Source organism: Giraffa tippelskirchi, chromosome 9, assembly GCF_054371585.1.
Source record: "Giraffa tippelskirchi isolate mGirTip1 chromosome 9, T2T-mGirTip1v1.2.pri, whole genome shotgun sequence".
Classification (NCBI taxonomy): Eukaryota; Metazoa; Chordata; class Mammalia; order Artiodactyla; family Giraffidae; genus Giraffa; species Giraffa tippelskirchi.
Window position 1 is genome coordinate 49,005,824 of NC_137283.1, and position 15,040 is coordinate 49,020,863.

Genomic DNA, 15,040 nt, shown 5'->3' on the forward strand with positions numbered 1-15,040 from the left:
TGCTTTTTAAAGTATTATCTTTATTTGATCATTTTGAATTACAAAAGAAATACATATATGTTGCAAAAATTCAAAAACTTTAACAACATACAAATGGAAAGCCAAAGTCTCACATAAGCCCACTGCTCTCCAGAAATGATGCAGGGCCTGCAGCCACTCTCATTAGCTTTAACAGAGGGGTGGAAAACAGGGCAGGGGAGAACAGCTGGGAAGAAGAGTGGGACTTTGTGCCTGTGAAAAGTGCGGCTCCCAGCATGTAGTGTGAGTCACCTGTCTTTCCTTCCTGGCTTTCTTATTTCTCTGTTCACAAGAAGTCTGACCTAGTGTGTGTCCCGGAATACATCCACTGACCCCCAAAATGCACATTTTCTCACAGCAAAAACAGAAATTTTTAAAAAATCCTGAGGCCCAGAAAGATATTGGCCATGTGAAGGAAATGTTTTGAAGACCAAAAAGATGTCTTTGGGAGTCCTGCTGCCATAGCAACAGTTTTGTGAGAGCCCTTCTCCTACTGGATGTTCCATATGGGGGGCAGCTCTCCTTGTACCAGACCCAGTAACCTCCTGCTGATGCCCTACTCCCGAGCTGCTGCCCCAGCTCTCCTCACACCCTCTTCACACATTTCACTCCCATGAATAAGGATGCATTTATCCCTTATGCTCTGTCATGGGGAGTGCCCAGTACCTAGAATGCCAGATCTGCTGCCCAGCCCTCCACTGACCCCCACCACCACCCCATCCAAGCCCAGCCTCTGACCCTGAAGGTTCTAGGCAGGCTTTGAGAACTCTGCCATCAGCCAGCCCAAATATTCTATGATTTGTCTTTCCGATGAGGCCCAAAACCATCAGCCAAAGTCATTATGGGCTGGTCAGAAGCCATCATCGCTGCTATCAAAACCTAGGTCATAGAGTATATTCTTCCCTGACTCCTGGGACTGATGGGACTCTGTCCTGGGCTTGAGGTCATTGAGGCCACTGAACCAGCTCATTTGGTGGTCCCTGTGGGAACTGGGAGAAAGCAGGCTGTTGTCTTGGGAGGAATGCCTGCTGAGCTGCATGAGGTTCCCTTGCTCTGCCCTCGTGGTCTTACTGGGCATGTCTGTTCCTCCCTGAGCGGAGCAGACTAGATTTGTGGGGCTCCCAGGGCTGAGCAGGGGCTGAGCAAGAGTTTCCTGCTGCCCCCAGGGGGACCTTTGTGGGCTGGAAACTGAAGGCCGAGGATATTTAGAATTAGAAACACAGGTTTTGCTAGGCATTTGTTCTTGCTTCCTGCGTAGAGACCTACTTCTGGGGGCTTTCCTGGGCTGCTGCTGCTTGCCTTTTTTCCCTCTTTCTACAGTTATGCCTTTCTGTTCAGTCACCAACCTTTGTTCACAAGGGTCACATGAAAATACGCCTTTAGCTTGCCGTTTTTGTCTGGTGTTCTTAATGCTGGTTGTAGAGTTGTTTAAGTCCTTATATCCTCGAGATGTAAACCGCGAGTCTCCTTGGGAAACTGGGTCCCTATCTTCAGGAACCTTGTGACCCAGGATGGCAGAGCCACAGTTCTCAGAGCCTGTTTTAGTAACAGAGTTCTGGCAGTTAGTCTGCACTGCCCTGTCCTTGATTTGCCTGTTTCTTTTGCCAGTTCCAACTGCCGGCTGCACAGCCTCTTCTTGGAGAGCATCCCTCTTTGATCCCTCACCCCAGACAACAAACTCCCTGGGCCTTGGGGAGCCCACACTGAGACTGCATGCAGCAGGGAGGGCCTGGGCCTGCCACATAACTGGCTTCTCAGAGGTATATTTGTCCTGCCTGGTGAAACTGAGGCTCTGCGCCAGAGGTGGTGAGGTCTGAGAGGCACTGTCTTTCACGTGTTTGGGTGTCAGAGCGATGGAGGTGAATCGCTTTAACTCTGCTAGAACACTGGGCATATTCAGCTGGCCTAGATGCTCACACAGCTGCTGAAAGTCCTTACTCTGCTGGGCAACCAAAACTTCAAGATGCTTCAGGTTGGACTTCATTTCTATAAACTCTGCTTGTCTCTAAAGAAAGGCAATGAAAAAGTAAGGAGTTATGAACAGTGCAACTCAGAAGGCACAATAAAATGTGTGAACAAAACAAAGGATGAGCTAGCAGAACCAAAGCTTGTGCCCTGCTGGGTACTATAAGGGGAAGCATGGCAGCACTCTGGACCAGGGTCCCTAGGGTCCACATGCCAAAGAACCTTGAGAAAGGAAGGTGGGCTCTCCCCTGACCCGTTACCAAGGGGCCTGTGGTGGCCTCTGTTCTTGGCTGAAAATGTGCAATTTTAAAGATGTCTCTCTAGGTCTTAGTAACAAAGCCAGAAACACATGCTTGAGGAGAGGGGACAGGGTCTAACACTTACAGCTTCAAGTCTCTTTTGCAACTCAAGGATGGCCTGCTCCACGTTGCCTTTGTCCTGCACTGTTTCCAGCATCAGACCACTCTGAGCTTTTGCAGTCTCCTGTACTAAATACAGAACAATGACAATTCACCACATGAAAACTATGGTATGCTACCCCGTGCCATGGGGGAGAAGGAGGAACCGGAAGCTGGCATGGGCCACCTGAGCCTGTTCCGCCAGCACCTGTCTGGATCAACCTTGCTGAGGAGAGAAAGCAAGAGCAGGGTGGTTCCCCCACTGTCTCTTCTTCCCTCCCTCCCTGAGGACATCCTGGCCAAAGCAGACTTAACCTCAGCACCTCCTGGGACTCTGAAACCTACTCCCCCAGTGATGGCACCAACTCATCTCTGGCCTGCCTTCTTGGCCCTGTCACCAGAGTGATCCTTCTAGAATGTAGTTATGATCATGGTAAATTCCATGTGTTGACCAATTAGAAAAGGACTGTTTACTTGTATTTCAAGCACTGGATCCCTTCTCCTAAACTCAGTTAATGAAATATTTTTCCAGACATCTATGTTGATATTTGTAGTAGAAAACAAATGTAATTATCCTACCTTAGATGAGTTCATGAATAGCAATGTTTCTTAGGCACAGTGAACATTACCAGCCACAAAAGCAGAGAATGAAGAAGGCAAGCAAAGTGTTCAATTCTAGATTCAGTAATCAGTAAGCATCAGTCTGTGATCCCACATATTCTTTCTTTGTCCCTAGGAAACATGTTCAGGGTCTTCTCTTTTAAAGAGCTTTTGTATTGAGCACATTACTTCCAAAATCTATCCAATTTTTTTGTTTTAAAAACTATGACAGTATAGGGACTTCCCTGATGGTCCAGTGGTTAAGAATCTGCCCTGCAATGCAAGGGACACTGGTTCAATCCCTGCTTGGGGAACTAAGATCCCACATGCCTCGGCGCAACTAACTTCAGGCACCACAACTAGAGAGTCCATTCTGTGGCAAGGAAACCCAAGTGCTGGCAACTAAGACCTGACACAGCCAATAAATATATATTAAAAACTATAACAGTATAAAAATGCTTCCAGTGAAAAATGATCAAATCTCTCCCGTGTAGACCTTGTTCTTGCTTCCTGGATTTAGCATTATGAGCATCTTCTGGAGTTTTGTATTAATATATGTGCATACCCACGTATAGGTTATAGATCCTGTGTGTGTGTGTGTCTTCTGGAGAAGAGGACTCATTTCATTTCTGCTTTGGTTATAAACAGATATTTTTAGCTTTTTAAAAAAATATACCATTTAAAGTCCACTTCCATACTCTGTACAATCTTTTTTCCTTCAAAAAGTTTTCCTGTTTACACTTGGTCCAAGGCTTGGGAGAGGGCTCCAGGGTGGTTAAAAAGCTGCCTTGTGGCTGCAGAGAGGGGCTTCAGGTAGAAGCCAGAAGCCAGAGGGAAACCAGAGGGGCTCCTCAGAGGCCACTGGGCTTAGGAGAGGAGGGTGAGCCTTCCAAAAATATACTCGCCCAGCCCTGCCTGAGGACCAGCCAGCCCGCTGAGGTTAATCAGGTGGTCGCCATCTTCTTGATGAGCTTCACCTGTCTCTCCAGGAAGCGGCTCTCCTGGAAGTCACAGGCAGGTTCTGCGCAGGCCCCGGGGCGCGCAGGTCAACACAGGCCTGGTTCCGGTTCTTCTCCATGAACATAGCCGCCTCCATAAGTGTCATGGGCCTTACCCACTTCTCTTGAGATGGCTTCGGCACGTCCTGGAAGAGGGAGTGGTCACCACACTGGTTTTGCATTTTCCAGAGACGCTCACGCCCTGGTGCTTCTGCTCAGCCAATATGCGGAAAAAAGTGGACCACACCCTCTAGAGAGAGGTAGGAAAGGAAGCCTGCAGACGCCTGTTTGATCAGGCAGTTGACAGCAGCCTCCACCTTGATGGGATAATTGTGACAAATCTGGGAGCTCACATGGTTGATGGGTAATAAGGAGTTAATCTCAAAAAATGGTCTTGGCTGGGCCTGGTGGCCAAGGATAGCTGAGTGGCTGATTTGAAATCTGTGAGTGGAAAAAAGGTTGGAGGGTGGTCAGAGGTGAGAGCAAGGGGCATCCCTGGGTCTGTTCCGCCCAAACACTGTTGAAGGAAGAGTGATCCGCAGAACCCTGAGTGCACTGCCAGTATGCTGCCAATATTTCTATTTTCTTTTAAAATAATTTTATCTATTATTTAATTATTTGGGGGCTGTACTAGGTCTTCCTTGTCTCGAAGGCTTTCTCTAGTTACAATGAGCTGGGGGCTACTCTCTAGTTGTGCACAGCTTCTCACTGCAGTGGCTTTTCTCGTTGCAGAGCACAGGCTGTCAGTGCATGGTGCACTGGCTTTAGTAGTTGTGGTGCACAGGTTTAGTTGCCCCTTAGCACATGGGGTCTTCCCAGACCAGGGATTGAACCTGTGTCCTTTGCATTGGCAGGCGGATTGTTAACCACTGGACCACCAGGGCAGCCCTCTGTTTTCTTGTAAAGATGATTCTGTGGGTTCTGAGGCGTCCCAGCACTGGAGTTTTCAGGCTGTTGGTGGGGCCGGGTCTTGGTGCCAGGGACCCAGAATGTCTGCCTCCAGCCAGAGTTCATGCAGGACCCTGCTAAGTCCCCGACCACCACCCTCGCCCTCACCTCTCCAGGAGACCCTCCAAGACCAGCAGGTAGTCGCTACTATGGAGTCGCTGCTTTTGCCCTCCAAGCATGGAGTCTCTGTTTCCCCCAGTCCCGAGGGGCTCCTGCAGTCAACCCCCACTGCCCTTCAAAGCCAAATGCTCTGTGGGCTCTTCCTCCCCATGCCGGACTCCCGGGCTGGGGAGCCTGGCACGGCGCTCAGAGCTCTCACTACTATGGGAGAACTTCTGCAATATAATTATTCTCCAGTTTGTGGGTCGCCCACCTGGGTGGGATGGGATCTGATTATATTGTGAGTGTGCCACTCCTACCATCTCATGGTTTCTTCTTTATGTCTTTGAATTTGACCTCCCCCCTTTTTTGGTAGGTTCCAGTCTTTTTTATTGATGGTTGTTCAGCAGTTAGTTGTGATTTTGGCATGCTTGTAAAAGGAGGTGAACTCAAGGTCTTTCTACTCCCCATCACCTTGTTGCCGTCCTCAAAAAAGATTTTATTTCTATTTTAGAGATTCAACAAGGGCTCCATTGAGATGCGGTTGTATGCTGATGCTTTTCCACTGATAGCCAGTGATTTCCCTTTATAGTTTTGTTCTCCCTGCTGTGCTAATGAAAGCCACCTGAGTAAAGGTCTGGAAGACTCCTCCATGTACAAGAGGAGTTTGCTCAGTCCTCCCTTTTTTTAAGATACCCTTCCCAGTTTTTACTGACTGATCTCTCTCCGCCATAAGATGTGTCCTGGAGCAAGCCATGTGAATATAAGCACCTTGCTATCTTCATTTATCAATTAACAAATATTTCCATTCCAACGTGGTTCATATAGATGGCTTTCATTCTTCTTAATTATATGTGCCTTGCTCAGAAAGGCATTTCTCACTCGAAAGTTATAAAAATGTTGCTCATGCTTCTTATAGTTCTAGTTATGATTTAATCACCATTCAGTATGTTGATTCCTATGGAATGAATTTTGATGTATGGAGTTACCTATTTTCCAAAAGAGGTATTTTCTTATTTTGATAGCGGCCTCTCCTTTTTATTCTCCTAGTGACCATACTTTTCAATAGAATTTATACATCTTAAGTGAAAGTACTGCTGTGTAATAATTACCCCACCTAAACCCAAGGTAAAGTGGGTTGTGGATGGCCTTGGCAATTCATTCTATTTGTCTGGTTCTTGGTGTCCTCAACTGAAGAAGGTGAGTTAGATTAGATGGCTTTAAGTGATCCTTCTGGTTGTACAGGCAGAGTGTGACTGGGGAAAGATTTTATGACCTCATTCTGTGAAGGCATGAATTACATAATAAACCAAGAGAGTGCTTTCACATAGTATCTTCCGCCTTCCAAGCACAGTGAGTGCCTACTGAAAGCCTGCAGAATGCACTGACTGGCAGGTTCAGTGCCCTAGCTAGCTGGACTGGGCCTAGCCATTTGACAGCAGATTTGCCTGGTTCCTCTCAGTGACTACCTACCAAGAAAGGGAATGATTCTGGACAGGCTACTTGCGTGCCTATTTTTAAGAATGACCTGGCTTTTAATTAATGTAATGCCACAGTGTTTTACTGTTTGCCTGGTCAGTCTTAAGCTCTGAAAGTTAAGGAACTGTCAGGGGTGAAGAATCAGGATCCCTATGCCTACCAAGGCATCCCTATGTCCTCTCTCTGCCTTGACCCTGTGCTGCAGCCTTGAGCACTTCCATTCCCTGTTCTGGGCCTTCAATGCCACACCTCTGCTGCAGTCCTCCTTTTTGTATCAATATTTCACCCAATTTTAAACGTGAGGAGTAAAAAGAGTGCTTTCCTTTCGGCACTTACAATGAACTATTTTATCATGTTAAACACAGGAAGCCTCCTTTTTCCTTCTGGTCTTTGTCTTGCATCTTCTTGTGAGGGTAACAGTCCTGGGATTCCAGAACTGGTTTCTAAGCAAATGCACAGTGGCCCTGTGTGTGGGATACTCAGGTTGGAAGACAGCAGACAGACAGTACAGTGCTTCTTTGCAGACAGATGGGGATTAATTTCAAAGTTACACAAAGGCATTAATTTTTGTAAATCATGAGCAATCCATCCCTTGGCATTTGAATAAGTTGACTTCAATTTGTTTAAAGTAAAAAAAGATAAACACAGAGACAAATGCAAACAAGTGCAGATGCAGCCATCAGCTTGCTGTTGAGCTGAAAAGCTGTTGGTTCCAGGGGAAGTGTTCATCTAAGGAGACCTGTGTCGTGGCTCCCTTCTGATGAATAAGGGCCTGAACCATGGTTTCACCTAAACATAAATCACTAATTGACCAAACAGAGGACTTGACAGGCCACAGACTCTAACTGAAATTGAGAAAGATGCTGTGATTCACTACAAAACAGCTGTCACTGAAATGAAGGCAGCAAGCAGAACAGTAGGTGACTGGAATATTTCTGACTCCTGAAGGAGTGGTGTCTTTATTTCGAAGTCCTAAGGGAACAAGGGAGCCTTTATAGACAACACAGCCAGCAGTTCATTTGAGACTCAGGGATGCCATTGATTCACTTCAGGTGGTGAGATTAGAAATCTGGCAGAACCATCTGCCTTGAAGCAGCAGGTTTACTGGGTGGGGGATTGGTGCTTCAAAAAAGGCATGGAGGGACCAGGCATTCCCATACAGGGATGGGGCCTGCTACCCGGTTCAGCTCCACATTTCTTCAGGGCTAATCTTATGTACCCATTCTCTCTTCTGAAACACTCTATGGAACCTCACCACTGGCAGAAACCTGACGAAGGTCAGCAAGTTCACCTTCACTGCTCGCCAGTGCCCCCTGCCGATAACCTCAAACATGAGACACTCACATGTCTTGGCCACAGTTTCCAAAGAATCCAAAATAGACTGACTTCTGGAACTGAGATGTTCCTCAGACTCTTCCACTGATGTCTGTAACTAAGAAACCCCAAATTAGGAAATAATTCACAGACTGTTGCCTCATTTTACTAACTTGGCAAACTGTCACTTAATGATAAAAAAGGGTAGTTAAAGTACTGCTATTTTACGTGAACAAAAACCAATACAACATAATTATTAAACTTCTTAAGACGTAAGATGTTCTAACACCTTGAAATGTGGCATACTTACTTTATGAATGCTTTCTCTGATATGGGAAATGAAGTTGTATAAAGTCTCACTAAAATAGGAGAGAAAAAAGAAAGTGAACCTTTGCGAAATATTTTAACAGTATGTAACAAAATTGATTCTGTGAACATGGCACTATTCTACCAGTGCAGCATCAAAACAGTGGTTGATCAGAGCTGAAGACTTAACCCTGAGAAATCTTAGTGCTCAGATTAGAAAAGGAGAACACTGACTTTTTGTGATCATTTCCAAAGTGAGACAAAACTTTATTTTGTTTTTTAAAGTTTACTCTATATGGATCTTAAATGAAGTTGAATTTTAGCAATTCAAGTAGTTTCTATAGTAGAACACACCAGCTTTCATTTTTATGGCAACATGGCTTCAGAAGATAGTGACTTCCTATGGATAATCAAAAATTCCTGGACACATATTAGTCTAATGACTATTATTTTGTCTGTAAGAATGGAGATAATTCTGGGAATGATATTGCTTTTTAATGAAAAATAAATTATCAAAATTATTCCTCAAATATCCCACTTTTGAAAAAAATCAGACAAGGCTAATCATTAAAAATTTTTACAGTTTTTTGTTTCTTTATACAATGCATATATCAATTTTTGAACCCCAATAGGACAGCTCTTCATGCCACAGTCTTATGGATGCTCCACAAGATTGACTTTAAAAGAATAATTTGATAGAACCATTTTGGAGTCTTACAAACCATACAGTTTTATGAATAAGATTAAGACATGACCTGAAAACAATAAAAATATTAAAATGAAAAATTTAGTGAACTAAGGATAAGGACAGAATGCTATTAAATTATAAAAGCAGATAATAAGAATAAGAAAAAGTACTTATAAATTAAAATAGCAGAAATTAAACAAATAGAATTAACTAGAAGATACAGTATGGAAATGTGATAGAAAACAGAAAAAAGACAGATGAAAAACAAGTAAATAGTAAAAAAAAAAAAAAAAAAAATTGAGAATCAATGCAGGAGATTCAATGCTTGGCCAAAATTGGAGATCCAGACAGTAAGAAGAGTGAAAGTAGGAGATTTTCCAAGGTATAATAAAAGAAAAATTCCCAGAACCAAAAGACACAAGTTTATAGGGCAAAAGGAATTCCTCCATGCCAAGGGCTTATGACAAGCCACATCAAACCACAGTGCTGTAAAATTTCAGAACTCTAAGGATAATGAGAAGGTCCTAAAAATTTGCAGAAATAAAAAAGCAAGTGATATATACAGGCTCAGGAATCTGCATGGCAGCAGACCTCCTAAAAGCACCCAGAAATCTATAAGGTAGTGGAGCAATGCTTTAGAAATTTTGAACAAAAAGAACGCCTAGTCTTGCACAATGACATAGCTGTGCCAGTTGCTTGTACCATCATCTCTTCTGAGTGGTCAGTACTCAATTTTTTAAATTAGTTCATTGAGGTATGATTAACACACAAAAAGCTGTACATATTTAACTTATACAAGTTTGGAGATAAGTATACAACCATGAAACCATCTCCACAATCTATGCCATAAATACATCTACCACCTCAGAAAGTTCCCTTCTACCCTCTTTCTTTATTATTATTAGTGATAAGAACACTTAACAAAGATCCACCCTCTAAACAAATTTTAAAGTATATAGAGTATTGTTAACTCTAGACACTATGCTGTATAGTAGCTCTCTAGAATTTATTCATCTTGTATAAACTGAAGTTTTGTACCCTTTGAGTAATAACTTCCTGTTTCCCTCACAATTCCCCACCAGCAACCACCATTCAACTCTCTGCTTCTATGAGTGTGACTATTTCACACTCCTTGTATAAGTGGTATTAGTATTAGCATAATTAGTATTTTTAGTATTTTCCTATAATATTAATTTTAGTAATTAGTATTTTCCCTTCTATGTCTAGCTTATTTCATTTATTATAATGTCTTCCAGGTTCAGTCCTCTTGTTACAAGTGACAGGATTTCCTTCTTTTTTAAGGCTAAAGAATATTTCATTGTATGTACATACCATATTTTCTTTTCCATTCATCCATTGATAGATATTTAGGTTAGTTCCATTCTTGGCTATTTTAAATAATGCTGTGATGAACATGAGAGTGCAGATATCTCTTCAAGATCCTGATTTCAATTCCTTTGGGTATATACTTAGAAGTGGAATTGCTGGATCATGTGGTAGTTCTGTTTTTAATGTTTTGTGAAACCTCTGTACTGTTTTCTAAAGTGGCTGCACTAGGGAATTCCCTGGAGGTCCAGTGGTTAAGACTCTGCGCTTTCACTGCTGAGGGCGCAGGTTTGACCTCGAGGAACTGAGATCCCCCAAGCCTTATGGTGTGGCAAAAAAATTAAAATAAATAAAGTGGCTGCACCAGTTTTCACACCCATCAACAGTGTACAAGGGTTCCCTTTTCTCCATATACTTGCCAACAGTTGTTATTAATTTTTTAAACGATAACCATTCTGATAGGTGTGAGATGATATCTAATTGTGGTTTTGATTAGCATTCCCCTGATAATTAGTGAAGCTGTGCATCTTTTCATATAACTGATGGCCATTTGAATATCTTCTTTGGAGAACTGTCCATTCAATTCCTTGCTCATCTTTTAATCAGGATATTTCATGATATTTTGTTTGTTTTTGTGACTGGGTTGTAGGTATTCCTTTAATGTTTTATATTAACCCTTTATCAGATATATGGTTTGCAAGTATTTTCTATCCCATAGGTTGCCTTTTCACTGTGTTGATGATTTCATTTGCTGTGCAGAAACATTTTACAGTTGACCCTTATACAACATAGGTTTGAAATGCATGGGTCCACTTATATGCTGATTTTTTATTCAATAAATAGAGTTGGCCCTTTACGTTCCAGGGTTTCACATCTGCAGATTCAGCCAAACATGTACAAAAATTTCCATCTGCAACTGGTTGAATCTGTGCATTCAAAATTGAAGATATAGAGGGCTGACTATGGGACTTGAGCATCATTGGATTTTGGTGTATGCAGGGACTCCTGAAACCAGTCTTCTGTGGATACTGAGGGATGCCTGTACTTGGATGTCATTTCATTTGTCTATTCTTGCTTTTGTTATCTGTGTAGTATCCAAGACATCATTGCCAAGGCCAATGTCAAGAAGGTTTTTCCCTATGTTTTCTTGTAGGTGTTATGGTTTCAAGTCTCACATTTACATCTTTAATCCATTTTGAGTTGATATTTGTGTATGGTATAAGATAAACATCCTTTTCCATTGTTTTGCATAGGGATTCAGTTTCCTCAACATCATTTGTTGAAAGATTATCATTACCTCACTGTATATTCTTGGCATTTCTCATATGTATTAAACATTTAAAACCTAACCCTCTAAATGATCCATATAAAAGAGCACAATGCAGCCACCGAAATTACTTTATAGATGAAGTAGAAATATAACCATTCAATATTATTAAATTAAAAAAAAATTGAAAATAATCCATAGGAAACAATTCCATTTTTATTTTTGAAAGTATACAAAAATAGAGCAGAGTTATATAAAACAGTGTTAATGGTGGTTCACAGAGTAAGCTGATTCAGAGGCAGACTTGAGAATCTGACAGACCCAAGATTTCTGCCCAAAACTCCCACTCAGTTTAGATGTGCTCCCTTGGATGGAGTTTTTCCTCACGCCCCCAGTCAGAGCTGGAAGCCTGTCCTCAGGGCTCCCAAAGCATTTGGATGAAACCTCTACTACAGCATTTACAAATTTGTACTTAGAGTGAAAAGTCTAGATTCTTTATTTTAGGTTGTTCTCCATCTGATCCTCTTTACTGTTTGAGGAGTTCCTCAGATTAGGGATCTTGGGAAGAAGCAGAGTCCCTTTCCTCCTCTTGAGGCTGAGAGTGCCAGGGGCTTTCTGAGCTTTTCCTGAACTTGGGCTCTCCCTTCACATACACCTTGTCAGATTGGGAGTCAGCATAAAAATACTGTGACCTCTCTCTCTGATGGCTGTGGCTATCGTAGTAGAAAGATGGAGCTCTATGGGGCTGATGAAAATGGACTACACTGACAACAATGGAGGGAAGGGTCCAGTGCACTCTGGGCAGAGCTAGTGGGCAGCAGAATCTACACGGGACTGATTTTGAGACTTTGTTTGGAAAGTAGTCCATGGTAAGTAGTTGATGGCAATTGTATGACTGTGGCAGAAACTGAAATTGGCCTCATTTTCTTCCTTGCAAACTGGATCCTAATCTCCACCCACCACGCCCTGCCATCCAGGTAGATGACATTCCATCCTAGCGAATTCCTTGGCAATCCAGTGGTTATGACTCCATGCCTTCATTGCCATTGGCCCAGATTCAATCCCTGGTTGAGGAACTAGGATCTCGCAAGCCACATGGCATGACCAAGAAAAACAAAATCCTAAAGGGAAGGGAAAATATCCTTCTTCCTTCCTTCATCCATCAACTGTCTGGAAATCTGATATAAAAGCTCCAAGCACTGTGAGGGCTGAGAGGGATCATACTTTAGGGATCTGCTAGATCCACACCGCTAGAAGGAGCCATGAGGTCCATGGAGCTACCATTCTAGCCCTGGACCACACACTTCAGGGTGATTTTTTGCATTAAAGAAAAATAAGCATCTTTTAAATACTTCTGTTATTATTACGAGAATGAGAGTACATATGTCATTGCAGTTGAACATAATCCTAACTAATAAAATGAACCATTTAATATCTTTCAATAATGTTTAACACTTTAAAAAATTTAAATTAACATAGGAAATTTGTATATGTATGTATACACAGTCCTGTGAGTTTTATCACAAACTTAGGATTCATCTAACAACCACTATAAGACAGTATTTGGGAATAAGACAGTATTCCCCCCAAAAAATCCTTCAGGCTGTCTCGTTGTGGTAAAGACCAGCCCACACCCCTAATCCCTGGTAATCATTGACCTAATACCTATCCCTATAGTTTTGCTTTTCTCAGAACGTCATATAAATTGAATTATATAGTATATAGTCTTTGGACTGGTGTCTTTTAGCATGGTGCCTTTGAAAGACTCTGGAGAGCAACTTGGACTTCTAGGAGATCAAAGCAGTCAATCCTAAAGGAAATCAGTCCTGAATATTCATTGGAAGGACTGATGCTGAAGCGCCAATACTTTGGCCATGTGATGTGAAGAACTGACTCCTTAGAAAAGACCTTGATGCTTGGAAAGATTGAAGGCGGGAGGAGAAGGGGATGACAAAGGATGAGATGGTTGGATGGCATCACTGACATGAGTTTGAGCAAGCTCTGGGAGTTGGTGATGGATAGGGAAGCCTGACGTGCTGCAGTCCATGGGGTCACAAAGAGTCAGACACTACCAAGCAACTGAGCTGAACTGAACAGAGTGCCTTTGAGGTTTATCTATGTTGTTGTGTAGCAATAGTTTATTCCTTTTCATTGTTGAGTAGTGTTCCATTGTATGGACGTACCATAGTTTATCCATTCATACAGTCATACATTGAAGGCCATTTGGGTTGTGCCCAGTTCTTGGTGATTATGAACAAGGCTCCAATAAATTTTGTTGTATAGACTTTTATAACATAATTTTTCATTTATCTAGGATATATACCTAGGAGTAGAACTGCAGAGGCAGATAGTAAATCATTCAATTTTATAAGAAACTGACAAAGTTTTCCAAAGGGGCTGTATCATTTTGCATATCCACCAGCAAGATTTCCATTTGGTCTATATTCTTGCCCAGCATTGTCAATTTTTGTCTGTTTTATTTTTAGTCACACTAATAGATGACAAGTAATATCATCTACTCATATCAGTAGTAATATCATTGTGATTTTAATTTGTATTTCCAAAATGGCTAATGGTGTTGAGAAACTTTTCATGTAGTTACTTGCCATCCATATGTTTTCTTTGATGAAGTGTCTGCTAAAATATTTTCCCTTTTTTTTATTCAGTTGCTTGTTTCTTACTGTTGAGTTTTAAGAGTTTTTGATATATTCTGGATACAAGTCCTTTGTTGAAAATGTGGTTTGCAAATATTTTTTCCAGTCTGTAGCTTGTCTTTTCATTTTCTTAACAGTGTCTGTCACAGAGCAAACATCTTACATTTTGGTTAAAAACAAAACCCCAGAAATCTCAAGGCTAGGCTATCATACTTCAAAATTCAAGTTCCCTTCCTCAATCTACCTGCTACTATTTATTTTTCAGAGTCCTCAGATGCTACATGCACACCATCGGGGCTTGGTTGCATTCAGTGGGAGCAATAGGATGCTGTGTGCTTCTTCTGTCTTACTCAGAACCAGAAGCCATTCCAATAACCTCTTAATAAATTCCTTTTTCATTTAAATAGTTATTTCTGTTGCTCATAGCTATTAACTCTGGCTCACTTGTTAATTTATCCGTCACATACCTGTTTCCCTAACAAGACTGAGAACTTCAAAGACAGGTACCATTATTCCTCCCCTTGGGATCCCCAGTGTGCCCTATTGAACCTAGCACAGCATTTATTGAGTGAGTGAATGAACAAATTTCACTGCGGTGATCCCCAATCTTGAAAGAATATGGCTCATTTTATAATCTCCTTGTGGTCCTTACGTTATTCATTAGCTATGAGACGAATCTGTTTTCTCAAACATGACTGATTAAAAAATAATAATCTGGGTAGTGAACATCCATTGTCTGGTATGCCTAGCATCCACTTCTAATGGGGAATTGTTTCTTTCTGCATCCAATAAGTGATTATGATGAGGACTTCAAGTCACACCTCCCTCTTCACTCACCCCTCAACAACCAAATAAACAAACCCATCAGAAGCTTTCACTAGGATTTTCAAATTGTAACTAAGGGGTGAGAGTCTCTTTTTCTGTGTTAGTAGGAAGCTGGTCTCTAGTAGGATAGAATGAAGCATAGATGGGGAGAGAAG

At 42.0% G+C, this 15,040-nt stretch overlaps 1 protein-coding gene across 13 annotated transcripts in view; it reads right to left on the minus strand.

Annotated features, from left to right (window-relative positions):
- The window catches only part of IHO1 (interactor of HORMAD1 1), a 27,494-nt gene continuing 12,454 nt past the window's right edge, over positions 1-15,040 (minus strand). For 11 of the 13 annotated variants that reach the window (XM_081525551.1, XM_081525555.1, XM_081525550.1 and 8 more), the window contains exons 5-8: positions 8,130-8,178; positions 7,850-7,937; positions 2,368-2,471; positions 1-2,023 (exon numbers count right to left, since the gene is read on the minus strand). In XM_081525551.1, coding sequence (XP_081381677.1) covers positions 869-2,023; positions 2,368-2,471; positions 7,850-7,937; positions 8,130-8,178 — 1,396 coding nt within the window. In that variant the 3' untranslated portion in view covers positions 1-868. The remainder of the gene's footprint in view (positions 2,024-2,367; positions 2,472-7,849; positions 7,938-8,129; positions 8,179-15,040) is intronic. The other 2 variants (XM_081525559.1, XM_081525558.1) reach the window with 1 other exon arrangement.